Source organism: Athene noctua, chromosome 1, assembly GCF_965140245.1.
Source record: "Athene noctua chromosome 1, bAthNoc1.hap1.1, whole genome shotgun sequence".
NCBI lineage: Eukaryota > Metazoa > Chordata > Aves > Strigiformes > Strigidae > Athene > Athene noctua.
Window position 1 is genome coordinate 445358 of NC_134037.1, and position 18930 is coordinate 464287.

At 63.2% G+C, this 18930-nt stretch overlaps 1 protein-coding gene across 3 annotated transcripts; it reads right to left on the minus strand.

Moving 5' to 3' along the window:
• Positions 1-22: 22 nt before the first annotated feature.
• On the minus strand, positions 23-18759 carry AGBL5 (AGBL carboxypeptidase 5). 3 transcript variants are annotated; one of them, XM_074895218.1, is made up of 12 exons: positions 18503-18759; positions 17437-17608; positions 16369-16535; positions 15060-15237; positions 13807-13985; positions 12275-12791; positions 11462-11631; positions 8802-8937; positions 7975-8165; positions 7356-7534; positions 565-653; positions 23-256 (listed from the first exon to the last, which is right to left on the minus strand). In XM_074895218.1, exons 1-12 carry the CDS (start codon positions 18703-18705, stop codon positions 206-208), a joined length of 2232 nt encoding a protein of 743 aa, XP_074751319.1. In that variant the 5' UTR covers positions 18706-18759; the 3' UTR covers positions 23-205. The 3 variants fall into 3 exon arrangements, 2 of the variants coding, with proteins under 2 accessions (XP_074751319.1, XP_074751318.1); XM_074895217.1 differs by lacking the exon at positions 23-256 and having other exon boundaries at positions 282-653; XR_012632545.1 differs by lacking the exons at positions 23-256; positions 565-653 and having other exon boundaries at positions 7393-7534; positions 7902-8165.
• Positions 18760-18930: the final 171 nt, after the last annotated feature.

An 18930-nucleotide genomic window follows, 5' to 3' on the forward strand; every position in this document is an offset into this window, starting at 1 on the left:
CCCCCCCCCCGAGGTGGCGGGGCTGTACCTGGGGGGGCAGGATGCGTCCCTGGGGGCTGCGGTGCTGGTGGCCCCTTTCCTCCACATCGGGGTCCTGCTGGGACACAGGGGGGGCCCCCCCGGGGCTGCCGAGACCCACACGCTGCTGCTGGGGGGGGGGGGGGTATGGGGCTCCCCCCGCCTCGGCAGAAATCAATGCTGGTGCCTACCCGGGCTGGTCTGGGGGTCCCGGCGCCTGCAGGTTCCTGGGGGGCACCTGTGGGGAGGTGAAGCGGGGGGTTTGTCTCTGGGCTTGTGGGGCCCCCCCCCCAGTGCTGCAGGGGGTCCTGTGGAGCTGGAGCCAGCCCCATAGATGGGGGGGCTCAGCCCCGGAGTTGGGGGGTCTCTGCCTCAGAGTTGGGGGGCTAAGCCCCACATTCGGCGGTCTCTGAGCCCCTTGGGAAGCTCCTGGGTGGTTGGTGTGCAGAGCCCCCCCCATGCAGGGAGGGGGTGTCCGGCAGCTCCCAGCCCGGTGTCCCCCACCCCGTTGTCCCCCCGTTGTTCCCCAGCCCCGGGGGGCCGTACCTGTGTCAGCGCCGTGCCCCGGGCAGCCGCCGGCTCTCCCGCGCCGCGCTGGGCCTCCCGCGCTGCGGTGCCGGGCGCTGGGGGGGTCCCTGCGGGACAAACGAGAGGGAGCTCAGGCCCGGCCACGGGGCTGGACACGCCTCGGCGAGGTGCCGGCGCCACCGGGGGAACCGGAGCCAGAAGCCGCGGCACCGGGCACGGCTCGGGAGGGGCAGGGCGCCGTGCCGGGACAGCCCGGGCTCCCTCCCGGGGGACGCTCCTGGCCCCGCCGGCACGAGGGGCTCCCCGGTGCCGATCCTCGGCGCTTGCCACAACCCTCGGCGAGGCCGCGGCCGGCACGGCGCTGGGGAAGGCACCGAGGGCCGGAGGAGCCTCGGGCTGGCGGAGGGTGAACGGACGGGGCCCAGCACCGGGTCTCAGCCACGCCGGTGGTGGCTTTATCGGCGATGGCAGCTGGGACCAGTGGGTGACAACTCGGCCTGGCACAACCGGGAGGGCCCAGGGGTGCGGAGCGGAGCCCCCCCGAGCCACCGGCACAGCCCGGGGCCTCTCGGCTGCTCCTCGGACACGGCAGGACCAGACCCGACCCAGCCCGGCAGCACCCGCGGCTCCGCCGAGCGCCGGGGCCGACTCCCGGTGACACCGGGTATGGAACGTTAAACACAACTCTGGTGTGTCTGAAATAGGTTTTAAGGCCCAGTGAAACGTGCTCAGGACCGAGCGACCCTGTAACATTCCCAGGGCAGCCGGAACGCTGCTCAACCTGGAGAGTGTCCTCAGCCTGCTGCTTGTGTAGTCCCAGCCCAGGGCGGGTTTAAATCCCAGCCGGGCTAATCCTACCCAGCGGGTTTAACGAAGGACGGTTCATTGACTGAACGCGGGGTTTGCCAGATTAAGAGAATTCAGCACATTGAAACCGCTCGCTCTGCCCAAGCTCTGAACAGAACATCTCCAAGTCTGTCTCGGAATTGTGCGAGATGAAAACTGGCGGGAGGAAGAGGAAGGAGATGATGACCCCGAAGATGACCCTGAGGCTGCAGCAAGGATCGGAACAGAGCTGAAGCCGGGGAATAAAATGGACTTTAGGAATCGGTGAAGAACGAAGAGCCGAGAGTCGGTGGGAACCCCCGAGACGTTTGTAGTGCCAGCTGTTGTGTACCGCCACCTCTGGAGAAGGTGTTTCTGTCAGCCACGGCCCCGCCCCGAGGCGCCGCCCCAGAGACACCCCCGGCCCGGTGGAGCCTTTAGCAGGAATTGGTGACCCCGACGGGCTCCGGACACGAGATAGTCCTGTCACAAACCCGTGACCAGGGCTCGAACAGCTGGCAGAGAACGAGCAGGTGAGTTCAGCGAAGAGACCGGGGCCCGGGTAATTCCAGATAGATTTATACCGGGAAACTCTGTGTTTAAATTTCCAAAAGGAGATTAGATAAAAAAAAAAGAAGAGATGGGGTCAGCACCCAGCGTTGGAGGGGGGACGCCCCTTGCTGAGGTTTTAGAGAATTGGGGAAAGGTTCCTTTGGCACAATCGTTACAGAAGGGAAAACTGATAATACTGTGCCAAAAGGAATGGCTCTTCCTGACAGAGGAGGAGGGCCAATGCCTGCGTGGCCTCGGGAAGGGACCGTTACACCCCATAAGCAAAAGTTTGTAAGAGTAATTCTGGAAGACTCTGGGAGTCAAGATATTGGTATATCTGGTATGATTGGGGTCGACAAAGAAAACTTCTTAGATAAAAACTAAAGGGAATTTACTTCCCTCCGCTCCTGGGTACGAGATGCTGCTGGAGCGTGTGCTCAGTTGTTACCGGGAATTGTCACTAATTACACCCCTAATTAGAGAGGGCTTCTCCCGTGGGTGTTGGGGCCACGCGTGGAGGGAGCCCCGTGGCTGCACGGGGAGGGTCTCCCCCTGCCCGACGTGAGGAACGATGCTCGTCCTCTCCGGGGGCTGGAAGAACCGCGCGGCCCCTCGGAGCCGGGGTGGGTGAGCACGGTCAGGTTTCTGCAGAGGGACGCGGTATTTCTGCTGATGTTTAGTAGATACGGGGGAAAACCTGTTTTACTGAGTTGTGAAATTCCCCAGGTTTTGGGTGAAACAATAATAATACAGTGGTAGGGGAAGAGATAAAATATCTGTCTACCCCTTTACCTGCAATCTTAAATAAGGAATTAGTCTGGGGAGGGTTTGTGATCGCTCCCAACTCCCCCGTTCCCCTTTTGGGACGAGACCTTTTGCAGGAATTTGGAGCATCTCTCTCCTTGGCTCCAACAAGGGACCTGATGGATGTGAGGGGTTCTGAGAGAATCCGGTTCAGAGATCAAAGACAAAACGGTTTCAGTAACGCGCCACCGGACAGGCTGCGGTTCCCCGAGAACTCTGAGTCCATCGGGGGGTGAAGTGGGGTTGTGGCAGTCGGCTGAGCCAACTGGGAGAAAAACAAGAGGAGGGACCCCCCTTCATTCCGACACCATCCTGGTGTGAGTGAGGCTGTTCCCAGGACCGGGGAACAAACTGCACTTTTTTGGGAAAGGGAATTTTGAAGGAATGTCGTGGTCCTTATTCTGCTCCGCTCTCACCAGCTAGTGAAGAGAGGGCAGACACCTTACCCCCAGCGCAGATCTGCCCGAGGTTTACGAGCTGTGACTGAGCTCACACGTGATCGCTCCGCGCCCTGCGGCACCGGACCCTCCTCTCACTGATCGCAGATTCCAGCCGGGGCGCAATATTTTACTGTGCTTGATCTCACAGGAGCTTTAGTGCCCCGAGTGCAGGAGGAAGCCAACCCGTCTGTGCCTCCACTTGGCAAGGAAAGCCGGTGACTCGGACGACGTTAGCACAAGGGTTCACTAGTGCTCCAACAAGATTTTTATCAAGTTTTGAAAAATGATTTACAAGATTTGGTTTTTCCAAGAAAATCTGTTTTAATACAACACGTTAATGATTTGTTCTTAACAAGTAGGAAGCAGAACGGGTTACTTGGAGCACTGGGACAGAAAAAGCCTCTTTGTGCTCTAAAAGCAGCACTCTGGTCTGCCCCTGCCCTGGGACTTGCCGATTATTTATATTGTGATGAAAACAAAGGGATGCAGAAGGGGTGCTAGTACAGACTTTAGGACCACATAAAAGAACTGTTAGTTATTTTTCTTCTACATTAGGCCCAGTGACTAAAGGAGCTCCTTTTGCCTTAGAGCAATAGCAGCAGCAGCTGAAATGGTAGAAAAAACCAGGACGGTTGTTCTAGGGCATCCACTAACTGTCTGTGCACCCCACGGAGGAGAGATATTGTTAAAATAATATGTGGAGGAAGCTTTATCTCCTCAAAGGACACGTAGATACGAGATAATTTTGCTGTTAGCTGGTGATTTGGAAGTGGAAAGGTGCAGTACTTTGAACTTTAATGCCTTTGCCCTCTGACGGAGAACAAGAGAATCAGACCTGTATTCAACTGTGAAGTGAAACCAGCAAACCACGAGGTGATTTAGAGGATCAACCTGGAGATAACCCCGATCTGAGCCTCTTCAGGGACGGCTCCTCCCGTTAGAAGGAGTTCCAGGATGGACCAGCTTGGCAGTGACCACGGAAACACTGGAACTGTTGGCGGGAGCTCTGCCTGCACCTCTAGGGGCACAGGGAGCGGAAATAACTGCCCGGACAAAATGCTGAATGTGCAACTGGGACACGAGTTAACGTTTATACGGACTCTAAATACACCTGTGGTATCTGCCACGCGACTGGGAGGGACTTCACGGAAAAAAAAGGGGGTTTTTAACATCAGCAGGGAAGGCTCTGGCTCACGGGAAGCAGCTCAAAGAATCGTTAGAGGCGACACAACCACCCTCTGAGATCCTGCCATCTACCCAAAAGCACGTTCTGAGAGACGAGACACGATTTGCAAAGGAAATGCTTTGGCTGCCCGAGCAGGCAGAGCCGCAGCGCGACGGGTTGTGTCCATCTGCCCATCCTGTCACCGTCCCAGCACGCGGCGACACCCCAGCGCCCGGGTGTACATCAGTGACACGGGGGGATCCCAGGGGATCCGGCGTGGAGCCCAGCCACGAGGAGGACAGTGGATGCTCAGTAACAAGCCTCTTCTTCCAAAAAGGTGTTTGTTACCGACTGCGCGACGGCACCACGGAAAACTCATGGCGGGGGGGGGCGCAGAGAGCTCAGTGCTCCGGATTCAACGGCTTTGGGCTGCCCCGGGAATTTATGCAGCAGCCACAAGAATCTGTGAGGGATGTAAACTTTGTGGACAATATGTTTCTGTACGAATTAAGGCTCCCAGCAGGAAAAACCCTCCGGCCACCTTTCCTTTTCAAAAGCTCCAAACTGACGATGCTGAAATGCCAAAACCACCGGCGTACTCGGACGTGTTGGGGCTAGTCGGTCAGTTAACAGGAGGGGCAGAAGCCTTCCCCACCTGAAGTGATGATTCAAAAACAGTGGTTAAAGCTCTCTTAAAACAAATTATTCCTGAAATAACTGATTCAGATGGGGAGCACATTGCTCAGCAGCTGCTCTACTCTAGGTCGGTCATTTCTGAAGCGTTCGAGCGCAGCTGCACGCCCCGTCATCCCCCGTGGAAAGGAGGAATTCAACAATTAAGGACAAACTGGTGACAGTTTGTAAACAAACCGGATTAAAATGGCCAAAAGCACTGAATTTAGTATCGTAGGGTATGGGGAGCACTCCCAGATAGGGGTTTCACCTGCAGAAATTCATCTCAGGAGGGTTAGAGCAGTGCCAGGGATGGATGTTCCAGCTGCAGCGAGGTTGTTGGGTGGAGACGAACAGGGAACTCGTTACTTATTGTATTTGCAAAATTCTGTTTCACAGTTAAGGAATCGTGCTCGGTGGTATCAAGGAGTGACACCTGAAACTCAAGTACATGACACACAACCCGGAGATCAAGTTTATGTAAACTTTTAAAGAAAAAATGGATTTGATCCGAAATAGGAAGGGCCTTACGCGGTGTTAGTTATTAACTTCATTTTCCTGGGGACCTTCTGAAACCTTTTCGTGGTTAACTTCTTGGTTCCCTGATCGGTCTAGTTGGGTAAAAAAAAAAGAAAAAAAAATTGCAACGACTGTTGTAATAATCTGAATATGTGGAATAGTGTGGCAATGCTGCGTGTGCTCTGTACCAGCTTGTTAACTGAAACACAAGAAACTGCTCAGAATGATACTGGAAGTCAGTGTCGGGTGTGCAAAAGAAAACGGAAGGAGGGAACGTAGAATGATTTAAAATATGATCTAGGAGGGAAGTGTAAAATAATTTAAAATATGATCTCTGGTGTATTTGAAATAGATTTTAAGGCCCAGTGCATACAGAAACCGCTCGCTCTGCCCAAGCTCTGAACAGAACATCCCCAAGTCTGTCTCGGAATTGTGCGAGATGAAAACTGGCGGGAGGAAGAGGCAGGAGATGATGACCCCGAAGATGACCCTGAGGCTGCAGCAAGGATCGGAACAGAGCGGTGAGAACCGGCTGAAGCCGGGGAATAAAATGGACTTTGGGAATCGGTGAAGAACGAAGAGCCGAGAGTCGGTGGGAACCCCCGAGACGTTTGTAGTGCCGGCTGTTGTGTACCGCCACCTCTGGAGAAGGTGTTTCTGTCAGCCACGGCCCCGCCCCGAGGCGCCGCCCCAGAGACACCCCCGGCCCGGTGGATCCTGGGCACCGCGTCGCAGGCGGGGACTCGGCCTTCCCGGAGCCTTCCGGCTGCTGGGGATGGAGGAATCCGTGGGGGCATCCTGGGGGGGGACGGCCGCGGCGCGGGGCTGGGACGGCAGAAGGAACAGACGTTACACCGTGCCCACGGGAACACAAAGCCTTTTTATTTCCTCCCCGCCGCGCCCTCACGGCGGATGAGAAACGGTCACCACACGGCGCTGGCCGGCGACGCGCGAGAGGCACCGGCGGCACCGGGACGCGCAGCCTGGACGCGACGCCGGAGTCGCAGCCCCCCCCGTGGACCCTCACCCCCGCACCGCGACCTTGGGGCACGGCCCTCGCTGTAACCCCCCAGCAGACCGGGGCTCCCAGTTCAGCCCCATTTCTGTTGCCGGGGGCCTGTGGGACGAGCCCACGGAGCGGCACCGACCCCCCAGGGGGGCACCCGGCCGCGTTCCGGCCCCTCCCCGCTGCCAGAGCGCGGGGCAGCCGCCAGCGGGGGGGCAAATTGGGGCCTCTCCCCCCGTCGGCTCGGTGCTGCGGGTCGGTCCCCACCGGACAGGCCTCGCCACGTGTCCAAAGCCCCCCCGTGACTAATTAGGGCTCCACCAGCCTCCCTCGACATGACCGGAGTCGTGCCGGCGCCGACCGCGGCTCGGCGGGTGCCTGGGAAGGGAAAAGGCACTTCGGGGGATCCCCGTGGGCCTCGGGGCCTCCAGCGGAGGAGTTTTTCCATGCTGGCTGCTCCGGGAGCCCCTGGGGATGGGCACCGGCATGGCGGGGGGGCAGCCGGTGGGCAGAGTCCCTCCTCTCGGTGCAGCTTGTGCCCAGCCCGGGGCTGCGGCGGGCAGGAGCGCGGCCGGGCGCCCTGGGGTCCGGGCGGGGGAAGCCGCGGGTCTCACCGGGCGGTTTCTGTCCGGAGCTGAGCGCGGCCCCCAGGCCCTGTCCGAGGGGGGCCGGGGCGTCGGTTCCCAGCCCCGTCTTCCACGCCCGAGGGTTTTGGTTAAGGCGAAGGCGCAGGGCGAGGCGCGGGGCTCTCCTCAGGGCCGCGGCGGGGCCCAGCAGCTCGACAGGTACCGGAGGAAGCGCCCGAGGGGTCCCCGGCCCAGCTTACCTCTGCGCGGCACCGGGGCTCTGCCGTGGCGCCTCGGGGGGCTCTGGCTGGCGGCGGCCGGGCCCGAGGGGGAGCCGGGGGGGTCCTCGGTCTGTGCTGAGTCCTGCTGGCTGCCGGCGCCGTGGCTGAAGCTCCTCGTGCGAGACAGGGCGTTATCGGAGGCCGAGGTGGGCAGAACGCTGCGGGGAGGAGGCGGGGGGGAGGCTCAGCCTGGCTCTGGGGTGGGGGCTCCCCCCTGCCGCCCCCCCCCGTGCTCCCCACGTCCTCGCCAGCCGTCTCAGCCGCGCTGCAGAGACGCCGTCTCCATCCGAGCCCCGGATTCCAGCCCCCCCACACCCCACGTGTCGCCATCCCGGCAGCAGGAGGGTTCAAAATTCCCACTGCCCCCCACCCCCCAGGCCCAAATCAGCGCCAGCCCAGCGCCCGCGGGGCAGGAGAGACGCCGGTTCTCTCCGCAGGCCTCTTGGTCAGGCGGGGGCGAGGGAACCCGCGGGGGGAGCGAGCGAATAAATAACCCTGGGCCTCGTTAGCTGCAGGGTGACTCACTTGGAGTACATTTATCATCTCTAACGGGCGTTATCCTGCAGCTCTTGCGCGCTCAACCCGGCAGGGCCCTTACGTGGAGCTCCTGGGGGGGGTCCTGGCACCTCCTCGCCGCCGCGGGCCCCCGCCGGCGCCCTTGGTGCCGCGCACGTGCCGCAGCATCCAGGCGCGGAGGTTGCTGAGGCAGTTGTGCTCCGAGAGGACGATCCGGGGCCAGGGGTTGCACTCCGCCATGTCCAGCGCCGCCACCGCCAGCGCTCTCCCCACCTGCCCGCGGGGAACGTTAAACTTGTAGAATAATCCCGCGTTTAGGGCAAGCGAGATGGTTTTTGTGGGGGTTAAACCAACGGCAGCCCCGGCGGGGGAGCAAGGGCAGCCCCAGCCGGCAGCCCTCGGCCAGGGTACGTTGCCAACGGGGCAAGCGAACTCAGGGCCCGCGGGTCCTGCGCTGAACTACCCCCGTTTTAACACTAAAACCCCGCCTGCAGGTCAAGCAGCCCCTTGCCCGCGTGAAGCCCCTTCCCCTGGGCACCGAGTGCTGTGTCAGCGCTATTCTAATTGTATGTAAATCACCGACCAGCCAGGCAGGGGCTGGGAAATGCCCAACTCTGCGGGTTTTGTGTGTAAATGGCGCGTGGGAAGCCCCGTTGGGGTGCTGGATTTGGCGGGGGGGAGCAGCCAGCACCGAGGCTTGCGCCCCCCTGAAAAAAATAATCATCTAAATAATCGTATAAAGAGTCTGTCCCGCGTGTGCCAGCGGTGACCTGGCGCCCGGCGGGTGACGGAGCCGCGTTTTGGGGGTGCCAGAGGGGGGAGAAGAGCCTCCGAAAAAGAGCAGCAGCTCTCTGGAACCGGAGGCGGAAAGGCGGAAGTTTCCTGGCGGGTGCGGGGGCCCCCCCTTACCTGCTCGAAGAGCTCCACGGTGTATTTGGAGGGGAGGGCGGGGGGCGGCGGGGGGCTGGCCCGCCCGTTGTCGTGGCAGGCCCCGGGGATGCTGTTCACCGCCCGCCCCGTGTTGTAGTTGCACTCCAGCGTGTAACTGCGGGGCGGGAGGAAGGAGCCGCGTTACCGGGGGGATCCGCGCTGGGCCAGAACCCCCCCCAGCACAGGGACCCCCCCAACTGCTCCACAGCGGGGAGCCGCTGCCAGAAAGGGGTCTCGGGTCACCCCGGGGGGGTCGGCAGCCACGGAGGATGGGGCCAGGATGGGGGGAATGTGGCTGCCTGGAGCAAAGCCGGGCGCTGCGCCGGGGCTTGGGAACGGGCAGCAGGGGCGGGGGTACGGGGTGGGGGGGGCACTCGAACAGCAAAGGTTCTCTGGTGGAGTCGCCTTCCTCTGCTGCGGCACCAACCACCCACCGCCCCGGCCGCAGGCAGCCCCTGGGGGCAGAGGGGTTCACCCCCTCTCCAGCCCGTCCTCGCGTGCCCCCCCGCGCTGGGTCACCCCTCTGCAGAGACGGAGGGTGCCCTACCCCAGCACAGCCCCCCCGCCCTGCCCACGGCTCCCCACAGCAGCTCGGGGCTGGCGATTCGCAGGCAGAGCGGGGAGAGAGGGTGGGGGACAGACAGACTGATGGACTGACTGACAGACAGTCTGACCGACAGACTGACCGACCGACAGACCGACCGACCGACCGACGGACAGACCGACCGACGGACAGACCGACCGACGGACAGACCGACAGACCGACCGACCGACAGACCGACCGACCGACCGACCGACCGACCGACCGACAGACCGACCGACAGACAGACCGACCGACAGACAGACCGACCGACAGACAGACCGACCGACAGACAGACCGACAGACCGACCGACAGACCGACCGACAGACCGACCGACAGACAGACCGACAGACCGACCGACAGACAGACCGACAGACCGACCGACAGACCGACCGACAGACAGACCGACAGACAGACCGACAGACCGACCGACAGACCGACCGACAGACCGACCGACAGACCGACCGACAGACAGACCGACAGACAGACCGACAGACCGACCGACCGACAGACCGACCGACCGACAGACCGACAGACCGACAGAGCGACCGACCGACAGAGCGACCGACCGACAGAGCGACCGACCGACAGAGCGACCGACCGACAGACAGACCGACCGACAGACAGACCGACCGACAGACAGACCGACCGACAGACAGACCGACAGACCGACCGACAGACAGACCGACAGACAGACCGACAGACAGACCGACAGACAGACCGACAGACCGACCGACAGACCGACCGACCGACAGACAGACCGACCGCCTTCCCCGGCGGGAGCTCCGCTCAGGCCCAGAGCAGGGCTGAGCCTCCTCAGACCCGACCAGCAGACGACGGTGCCCTGACGCCACTGTGCCCTGCCCTGGCCCGTCAGAGGTGACGGTCACCGACTGTCCCTGGAACCACCTCCTCCTCCTTTCTCCTCCTCCTTGTAGTCCTCATTCTACTGGTCTTCCTCATTCTCTTTGTCTTTCCTCTCCTCCTCCTCATCCTCCTGTTTTCCTCCTCATCTTCCCCTCTTCACCTTTCTTATCCTCTTTGTCTTCCTCATTCTTGTCCTCATCCTCCTCCTTCTTGTCTTCCCCTCCTTGTCTTTCTCATCCTCATTGTACTCCCCCTCCTCTTCCTCTTCTCCTCATCCTCCTCACTGTCTTCCTCCTCCCCAAATGCCTCTGCCTGGGCGGGGGGACTCCAGGAGGAAAAGCACCAGAAATGGAGGATAATCAGGTCAGGGATCTCCCGAGACCCCTGGACCCACGTGAGCCCGAGGGGCAGCACCCTCGTGCCTCCTCTCGGTCACCTCCAGAAGGTGACGGGGAGTGTGTGGGGGGGTGTGGGGGTGTCCCTGATGGGTGGAGAAAGGCAAATATTGCTTCTGTTGTCAAAGAGTGACACTCCCAGCCGTGAATCGGCCCCGCGGCGTGCAGCTGCTCACAGGAGGGTGCGGGGGGGTCAGGGGGAAGAACGGGGCTGGCAGGACGCCCGGGGCCGCTTCCACACGTCCTCAAACCGCAGATTCCCGGGGAAGGCGGCGGCACCGCCGAACGCAGCACGAGGCATTTCTGAGCCTCCTCCCTCAGCAGCTGCGCCCGGCCAGGGCCGGAGGGGCTGTTGGTCTGATTCTTGCAGCTGCTTTTACGTTCCCAGCAACCACAACAGAAAGAGGCCAAAAATATCCCGGGCGGTGTCGGGGGAGAGGCGCGTGGCGGCTCCGGGGCACACAAATATCCTCGGCTCCCAGAGGCCCCCATCGGCGGAGGCTGGAATCTCGCAGGGCCATCTGGCAGGCGGGAAGCTGAGCCCCTTCCAACTAACCAGGTTTTAATTACAGCTCAACACAAACACAAACATCTGGGGAAGAGGAGAATTCCTCCCGGAAAACCCCGGCGCAACACCGGGGACCAGAAACCGCCAGGCCCGCGGCTCGGGAGCGCGGAGCCCCAGCGCAGAGCTGGGCGGGACACAGCCGCCCCCCTAAAACTGGTTCCAACTTTCCGTAAGGCCCCGTGTGTCCAGGCAGACCCCCGCTCGGGGCCGGGGGAGCTCGCTGCCTACCTGTGGATGATGCCCAAGGCTTTGTAGACGGCCACGCGCCCGCTGCCCTCCTTCGACTGCCCGTCCCGCTTGTCCCTGGCGTACATGTTCTTCTCCGAGAAGTTGCAGCCCGTGAAGTCGAAGTGAGGCGAGTTCAGGGAGATGAGTTTGGGGAAGAGCATGTTCTCCACCTGCCAGGCGCAGAGAGGGGCACAGAGGGGTTGTTTTTAGGCGCGGGGAGCCTTTGGCCGTTCGTCCTGCTCCAGCACCGCCAGCTCTGGGGTGCACTGGGGTGTTGGCCGGGGACCCCTCTGCCTAATTCCAGCGCCTCGCAGGGTCCAGCCCTGCCCGGGGGGTGCTGCCCGCCCCTTCCTGCCCCCAGCGGGGAGAGGCAGCGGCCGGGTCCCTCAGAGGTGAAGAGGGGGGATCGCGGCGGCACAGCTCTCCCCCACCCTCCGGAGAAGGAGCAGCAGCTCCTCCGTGAGCGGGGGCAAGGCTGAGACTGGGTGCTGCCCCCCGGGAGGGTCAGGGGGGAGAGGAGGGGATGGGGAGGAGAGGAGGGAAGGGAGGAGGGGAGGGAGAAAAGGAGAAAGACAGGCAGACCAACCGACTGACAGACAGAATGACAGGCAGACAGACAGAATGACAGGCAGACAGAGAAGGGGAGAGGGGAGCAGAGCGAAGCGGGCAGGGCCCCAGCCCGCTCCAGCAGGGAGCTCTGTCTCTGGGTGACGGGGAGCTCCCAGCCCCCCCAGCTGCAGGAGGGAGCATTTGGGACCCCGGGGGGGGTTTGGGGCCCCCGCCTGCCGCAGCCCCTGCGCCCCCCGCCCTGACCTGGTCGTTCTCGTCGCTGAAGCTGTTGCCGTACATGAAGCAGCCGCGCTTGGAGGCGTGCCCGTGCAGGTCCACGTAGTAGGCCAGGCCGCTGTCCTGGGGGGGGATGCTCTCGGGGACAGGCCTCGGGGCTCCCTCCTGGCAGCGCCCGGCGCCGCGGCCCGACGGCAGGATCCAGAGCCCCGGGGCGGCGGCGGGCGGCGCGGCGGCGGGCGGGGGGGCGCGGCAGGGCCCGGCACGCCAAGCGCCGCCCGAGTTCCGGAGGTTGTTGGTTTTTTCCAGCTCCACAAGCGCCGGGGCCGGGGCGCTGCCGCTGCCGGGGCGGTTGGAGGATTTTGCGCTGAGGGAGCTGGGGCCGAGCGGGGAGACGAAGGTTCTCCAGTCGGGGCAGCCGGGCAGCACGCGGCTGTGCACGTGGTGGTAGAGCAGGACGGCCTTGGCCCCGAACACCGCGGGGTGCAGCTCGGCGTCGGGGTTCAGGTACTGCCGGTTCAGGTTCACCCCGCGGGAGTCGGTTCTGCAGGGAGAGCAGAGGTCGCTGCTGTCAGCTCAGAGCCGACATCGCGGTTGGGATTTTTTCCTCCTCCTCCTCAGCAGCCAGGACGGCCCCGACCCAGCGTGGGGCTCGGCCCCCAACAACGCGGGTCACACCCGGGCGGCTCCGTGACAAACCCGGGACCTTCCAGCCGCCCGGGTCCCGCCTCGGGAGTCTCCTCCCCGGAGCGGGTGGGGGCAGCCCCCGTGGGGTCACTGCGCTGCTGCTGTCACCATCAGCATCAGGATTGCTTCATGTCAATGGCTAAATTAGTTCAATTGTTAAACTGTAACTCTGTGTGCCAATTATCAAATCGTTTCAGTTGTCAAATTTGCGATTTCATGCCAATTACTAAATTATTCCAATTATTAAATTCTAATTTTATTTCCATCACTAAATAATTTCAATGATTAAATTTTTATTTCGATGATGAAATTGTTCTTGTCTGGTTTTTTACCTGGCCACACCATCCCCTCTCAGGGAGGGGGCAGAGACGGCCCCGAGGCAGCCGAGTGCCTCTGTGCTGGCCCGTGCCCCGGTGAGACGTGACGCCGGCCCCGGCCCAGCTCCCACCCGCCGGGGCCCCCCGGGACAGCGCCCGAGGGCACCGAAGGCCACCCGGGAGGGGTCAGAGTCCCTGTCACGTGCAGGGAGGATTCCTCGGGGAAGAGACGGGAGCAGGATGGCTTCTCCACGGGGCGTGAAGTCCCATGGGTGCCTCGAGGGGGTTTGATTTTGGGTGAGAACAGCCAATTAGTTCAATTGTGGGAGGGTAAGGGCCGAGCCGCCCCGTGCCATGGCCACTGCGGCCGTGTCGGCGGGGGCCGGTAAAACTCCTGGAGGAATGAAAAACGAGCTTCGATGAAACCGGAGCCGACTTCCCCACGGCACGTCCAACCGCATGTGAACCCCCAAGTTCTGCTTTTCCCCCCTAATCCCCCCCACCCCGCAGCCCCGGGGGTAGGGGCGGGTCCTTCCCCTGCGGCCCCTCACTCACCGGTAGTGGCCTCGCACCACCCCGTCGGGGTTCAGCATGGGAATGAGCTTAAAGACAAACATGCGCCGCAGCATCTGGGCGCGGGGGTCCTCCTCCCGCAGGATGAAGTCCAAGAAGCCGTTGAAGACGAAGCTGGAGGGTGTTTCCCCTGGGTGGACTCTGCTGCTGAGAAAAAACACCTGGGGGCAAACAGAGAGGGGAGGTGGTGGGTTCTGGCCTGCCCCGAGGCTCCCGTTCGTAATCAGGACACGGGGAAAGGTCGCGGTGGTAACTACGGCTGTGGCAGCCCTGGGGTAAGAATGCGATTGCTCAGGTGAGACACCGAAATTTATAAAGAATAGGATTTATTCTGCACAGCTTTAAAAATAACCAGAGCGTCCTGGGGCATAAAGACAGCGGATAGAATGGTGTTATGTGACAGCTTGACAGTGATTAATCAACCAGTTAACTTGGCGATGAAACCAACTTCTGAGTGTCCTGACAGTGAACTGCCTTCATTATAATATTAAAAACCACCCCCCCAGGGGTAAAAAGGCCCCTGCCCAGGTTAAGACCCTTCCCCTGGGCATGGGGAGCAGCAGAAGTATTATTTAAGCCGTGTGCTAATTGTATGTTAATCACTAAGCAATTGGGTTTGGAAAAGTCCCAACCTCTGATTTTTGTGTCTAAAAGGAGCATAAAAACCTGCTGGGGGGGGGCGCTTGTGGGAAATTCCCCCCAGGCCTGGACAGACACAACCACCTCCCCCAGAGCGCTCGGATCACAGCCCGGGCACGGAGCTGCGTTGTGGGGAGCAGTGGCAGCACCGCGGGCGGGGGCCGAGCTGCCCCGCATGGAGCTGCCGCCGAGGTACCGGGGGGGTAACACAAGGTCTTGGGTGGCTCCCCCGCCCATGGCCCTCCTGGGAATAAGGCAGCTGGTCCCTGTGGGAGGCCAAAGGGACCCACAGAAGCGCCCCAGGGAAAAGCCCGGAGCGATCCCACTCGAGCCTGACTGCAAAAAGTGTTAAAAAAAAAAAAGAAAAAAGGCATAAATCAGCTCCCAAAGGGCCCTTCTCTCGGAACAGAACTCGCAGGAAACGCTGATTTTTGCCCCGAGAACGGGCGCCGGGTCTCCCAGAGGACAGTTTCAGGGAGCTGAGGTGAAGCGGCTGCGCTGGGGCTCCGGGCGGGATCTGCCAGACTCCCCCCGCTCCCGCCCGAGGCTCTCCAGCCCCCGGGACACGAGGTTCTCCCGCCGGGGCAGCAGCTCACCCTCTTCCCGGCGAAGCGGCGCGGCCGGGGAGTGCTCGTGTCGGGGAAGAGCTTGTCCAGGCGGGGCTCCCGCTTCTCCAGCATGCCGTGACAGGAGGTGACGGTCAGCAGGTCCACGCGCAGCTTGTCCAGGGAGTGGCACAGCAGCTCCCGGTGGTAGTAGACGGAGTCGAGGGGGCTGCGGGGCGAGGGCAGCGGCTCAGCGACCACGGCCCCGAGCTGGGCGCCCCAGGAGCCAGCGGCCCCCGCCTGACCCTCCCCTGCTGCCGGGACAGCCCAGCGCGGGGCCAGGCAAAGAAAGAAACCCGGCGGGGACCCCCTGCGGGGCTCGATGCCACCGAGATCCCCCCGATGGCCCCCGCGGAGGGGTGGGGGGGGAGCAGCCAGCCCTGCCGCGATCCCCAGGGCCTCGGGGACCCGCAGAGGCTCCGATCTCGCCGCTGAGCGACTGCTGGGGGTTGAAGCTCTCATCGCTCTCCACAAAGCCCTTTCCACAAACCCCTCGTCTAAGAAAAGGTACTTTGGATCCCCGCCCTGCGGGAAGTCTGCGGGGCCAGGAGGGCTTTTATCCACTGAGGCACCTGGAGACCGACGCTGCCCTCCCCCCCCCTCAGCCGGGCGTTAATTCTCCTCTGATTTCTGAGGAGAAATTCTTGAGATCAGAGGAGCTTCCTCACACGACCCACGACATGCCCGGTGTTCTGGGACCGAGACCTCCCACTGCCCCTGCGGCTATCGGGGAAGGGAGCAGCGGGGCAGAGAGACCCTGGGCCCTCCCGCAGCTGGGAAAAGGGGAAAAGCAAAGGGGGTCTGGGACCCTGAGATGCCCCCCAAGGGCTGGGGTCAGTCACAGCCCTGCCACAGCCTTGTCTGCCTGATGGGAACCTGCCCTGGGGGATGCCAGGGGCAATCCCAAAGAAATAAAGGGTCCCCCGAAGCAGTACGGGACCCCCCTGAAACAATAAAAGACCTCCTGAAACAATAAAGGGACCCTCCAAGGCAAATAAAGATCCCCTGAAGCAATACAGGGACCCCCCCAAGCAATAAAGGGCCCTCCAAGGCAAAAGAGAACCCCTCAAAGGAAAACAGGGACGCCCAAAGCCCCTCGGAAGCGCATGCTCAGGGGGAGCCGCTCGTGCAGAGCCGGGGCTCCGAGGAGCAAAGCCCCAGGCAGCTCCTGAGGGGGAGCGGGGGGCACAGAGACCCCCTTCCTCCACCCGGAGCGGGCCAACACCCCCCTTCCACAGCGGGGGGCAACGCCAAAGGGGGGGGGGGCATGAAACGGGGGCGCAGGGCTGGGGGTGCACACCTGGCGGGAGACATGTGCCGGCACTCCTGGAAGCGGCCGTCGAGCTGCGCCAGCATCTCCTGGCACTCGGTGTAGGAGAAGGGGTAGCAGAAAGCGAAGTAGGTGGTGGCCCCGCGGTGCTCCAGGAAGCGATGCACGAAGGACAGCACGAACTGCGCCTCCACCACCTGCCACGGGCACCGAGCGGGGCCTGAGCCACGCCGAGCCCCCTCCCCGGCACAGGCCAGGTGGCCACTAGCCCCTCCAGCAGCCGCTTGCCCCGCTCTGACCACGCCGGGGCTCCTGCCTCGCTCAGATCCGCAGGCAACGGCTGCCTGCTCGTCCCTGTCCCCCCGGGGGGACACCAAACCCCCGCTGTGCTCCCAGCTCCGGGGCAGAGCTGGCCGGGAAACCCAGGCGGGTCCTTCCGGCCCTCGTACCCACCCGTCAGCGCTCGGAGACTCGACAAGAACCGCTCGGTTTTAGCAGTTTGGTCAAATTAACGAGCGCTGCCGAGCTCAGCTCTAGGTTGTGTCTCTCCCTGGTGCTGGCACAGGCCAAATCAAGAGTCATCTTGTGCCATGTCAGGGGGCGGGAGAGTCTTTCCAGCCCCCGTTCCAGACGGGACGCTGAGGGGAGGGGACGGGGTCTCTGCATCGACCTCGGGACCCACAGCTGACCTTGCCCCGGGCAGCTCCTACCAGACCCAAGGCAGACCCACCCCCCTGGGGCAGCCAACTCCTGTTCGAAGCCAAAACTGCTTCAGGGGGCGGCGGGGGTCAACTGCTGCTGCCCTTGGCTCCCCGGGCACTCACCCCACTGCCCCCCTCGCCCTGAAAGGGCCTTTCCCCCCGCGCTGTGGCAACTGAGGCACCGGGGGGGCTTCGAGAGCCGTTCTGCCAAGGGCAGCTCACCCAGCGAGAGCCCGCTGGGTCTTCCTCTGCCAAGAGCTGGGCCCTGGGAAGGGGCTTCACCACCATCCCCCTGCCCTCTCCCCACCCCGAAAGGCCGGAGATCACCCCGGCGCAGCGAGTGAGGGGTGTCGGTGTCCCCAGAGCCGCCCCCCCGGCCAGCAGCAGCCCCCGGTACCTCGAAGCTGGGCCGCTCGCGGATGCGCTCCCAGCGGGGCCGCACGGGCAGGGTGCGCACGAAGGGGGCCATGCCCTGGGAGTACAGCCGGCTCTGCTTGTTCATGTTCAGGATGTGCAGCTTGATCAGCTTCCCCGGGGCCCCCCCGCGCACGCTGAAGTAGAACCACGACCTGGGCAGGGGAACAGCACCAGGTCAGACCCTGCCCCGGGGACCCTGAGCCCAACAGTGACCCCAGAGCAGCCTGTCAGAGCCCCGGGGGGGGGGGAGGGCACAGAACCCTTTACATCCCCACCCCTCTGAGGGCAGCCCTGGGAGGGGGCACAGACCTCATGAGCCCCCTTTAAGTCCCTCCAAGAGCATCCCAGGGGAGCACAGAACCCATTACACCCCCCCACCCCTCTGAGGGCATCGCTAGGGCAGGTACAGCCGCCATGAGCCCCCCCCAGGGCATCCCTGGGGGGCACAGACCCTGTTACAGCCCCCATACTCCTGCGAGAGCATCCCCGAGGGGGGGGCACAGACCTCATGATTTCACTCCGTACCCCTCCAAAGGCATCTGCAGGGAGGGGACAGACCCTGTTCCACCCACCCCACCCCTCCGAGGGCGTCCTCAGGGGTGACACGAACCCCATAAGCCCGCCCCCAAGGGCACTCCGGGAGGGGGGCACAGACCCAGTTACACCCTCCCACATCCCTCCGAGAGCATCCCCGGGGGGGCACGGACCCCGTAAGTCACCCCTAAGCCCCTCCGAGGGTATTCCCGGGGCAGGTACAGACCCCATGTCCCCCCCCCCAACCCCTCTGAGGGCACTCCCGGGGCAAGTAGAGCCCCCTGAGCCCCCCCAAAGGCATCCCCGGAGCAGGTACAGACCCCCTGAGCCCCCCAAGGGCATCCTGGGGGGGTCACGGACCCCGCAAGTCCCCCCCAAGCTCCTCCGAGGGCACCCCCGGGGCAGGTAGAAGCCCCTGAGGCCCCCCCAGCCCCTCCGAGGGCAGCCCCAGCCTCACTAGCTCCCCCCCCGGCCCCGCCCTGGACCTCGCCAGCGCCCCGCCGCGCCGTTACCTGTTGCCGTTCTCATACTCAGTCTGGGCGCAGTCGGGCCGCGTCCAGACGTTGAACTCGTAGTCGGCGGGGGGCAGCGCGGAGCCCCAGGCCGGGGAGGGGCCGCCGCCCCCCGCCCCGCCCGGCCCCACCTGCTCGACGTGCGCCAGGTTGCCCGAATCGAAGCGGGAGCTGAAGAGGAGCCCCCCGCAGCGGATCTCCATGGCTGCCGGGCCGCCGCGGCCCGCTCATGGCACCGCCCGGCCCGGCCCGGCCCGGCGCGCCGCCTGGCAACAGCAACGCGCCTGCCCATTGGCTCGCCGCTTCCTAGCAACGCGCCCACCCGTTGGGCGGGAGCGACGGCCGTGCCCCGCCCAGGGAGAGGGGAGGAGGCCACGCCCCCATCTCCTCATGGCCACGCCCCTCCGCGCCGCTCCTTCCGCCGCCCG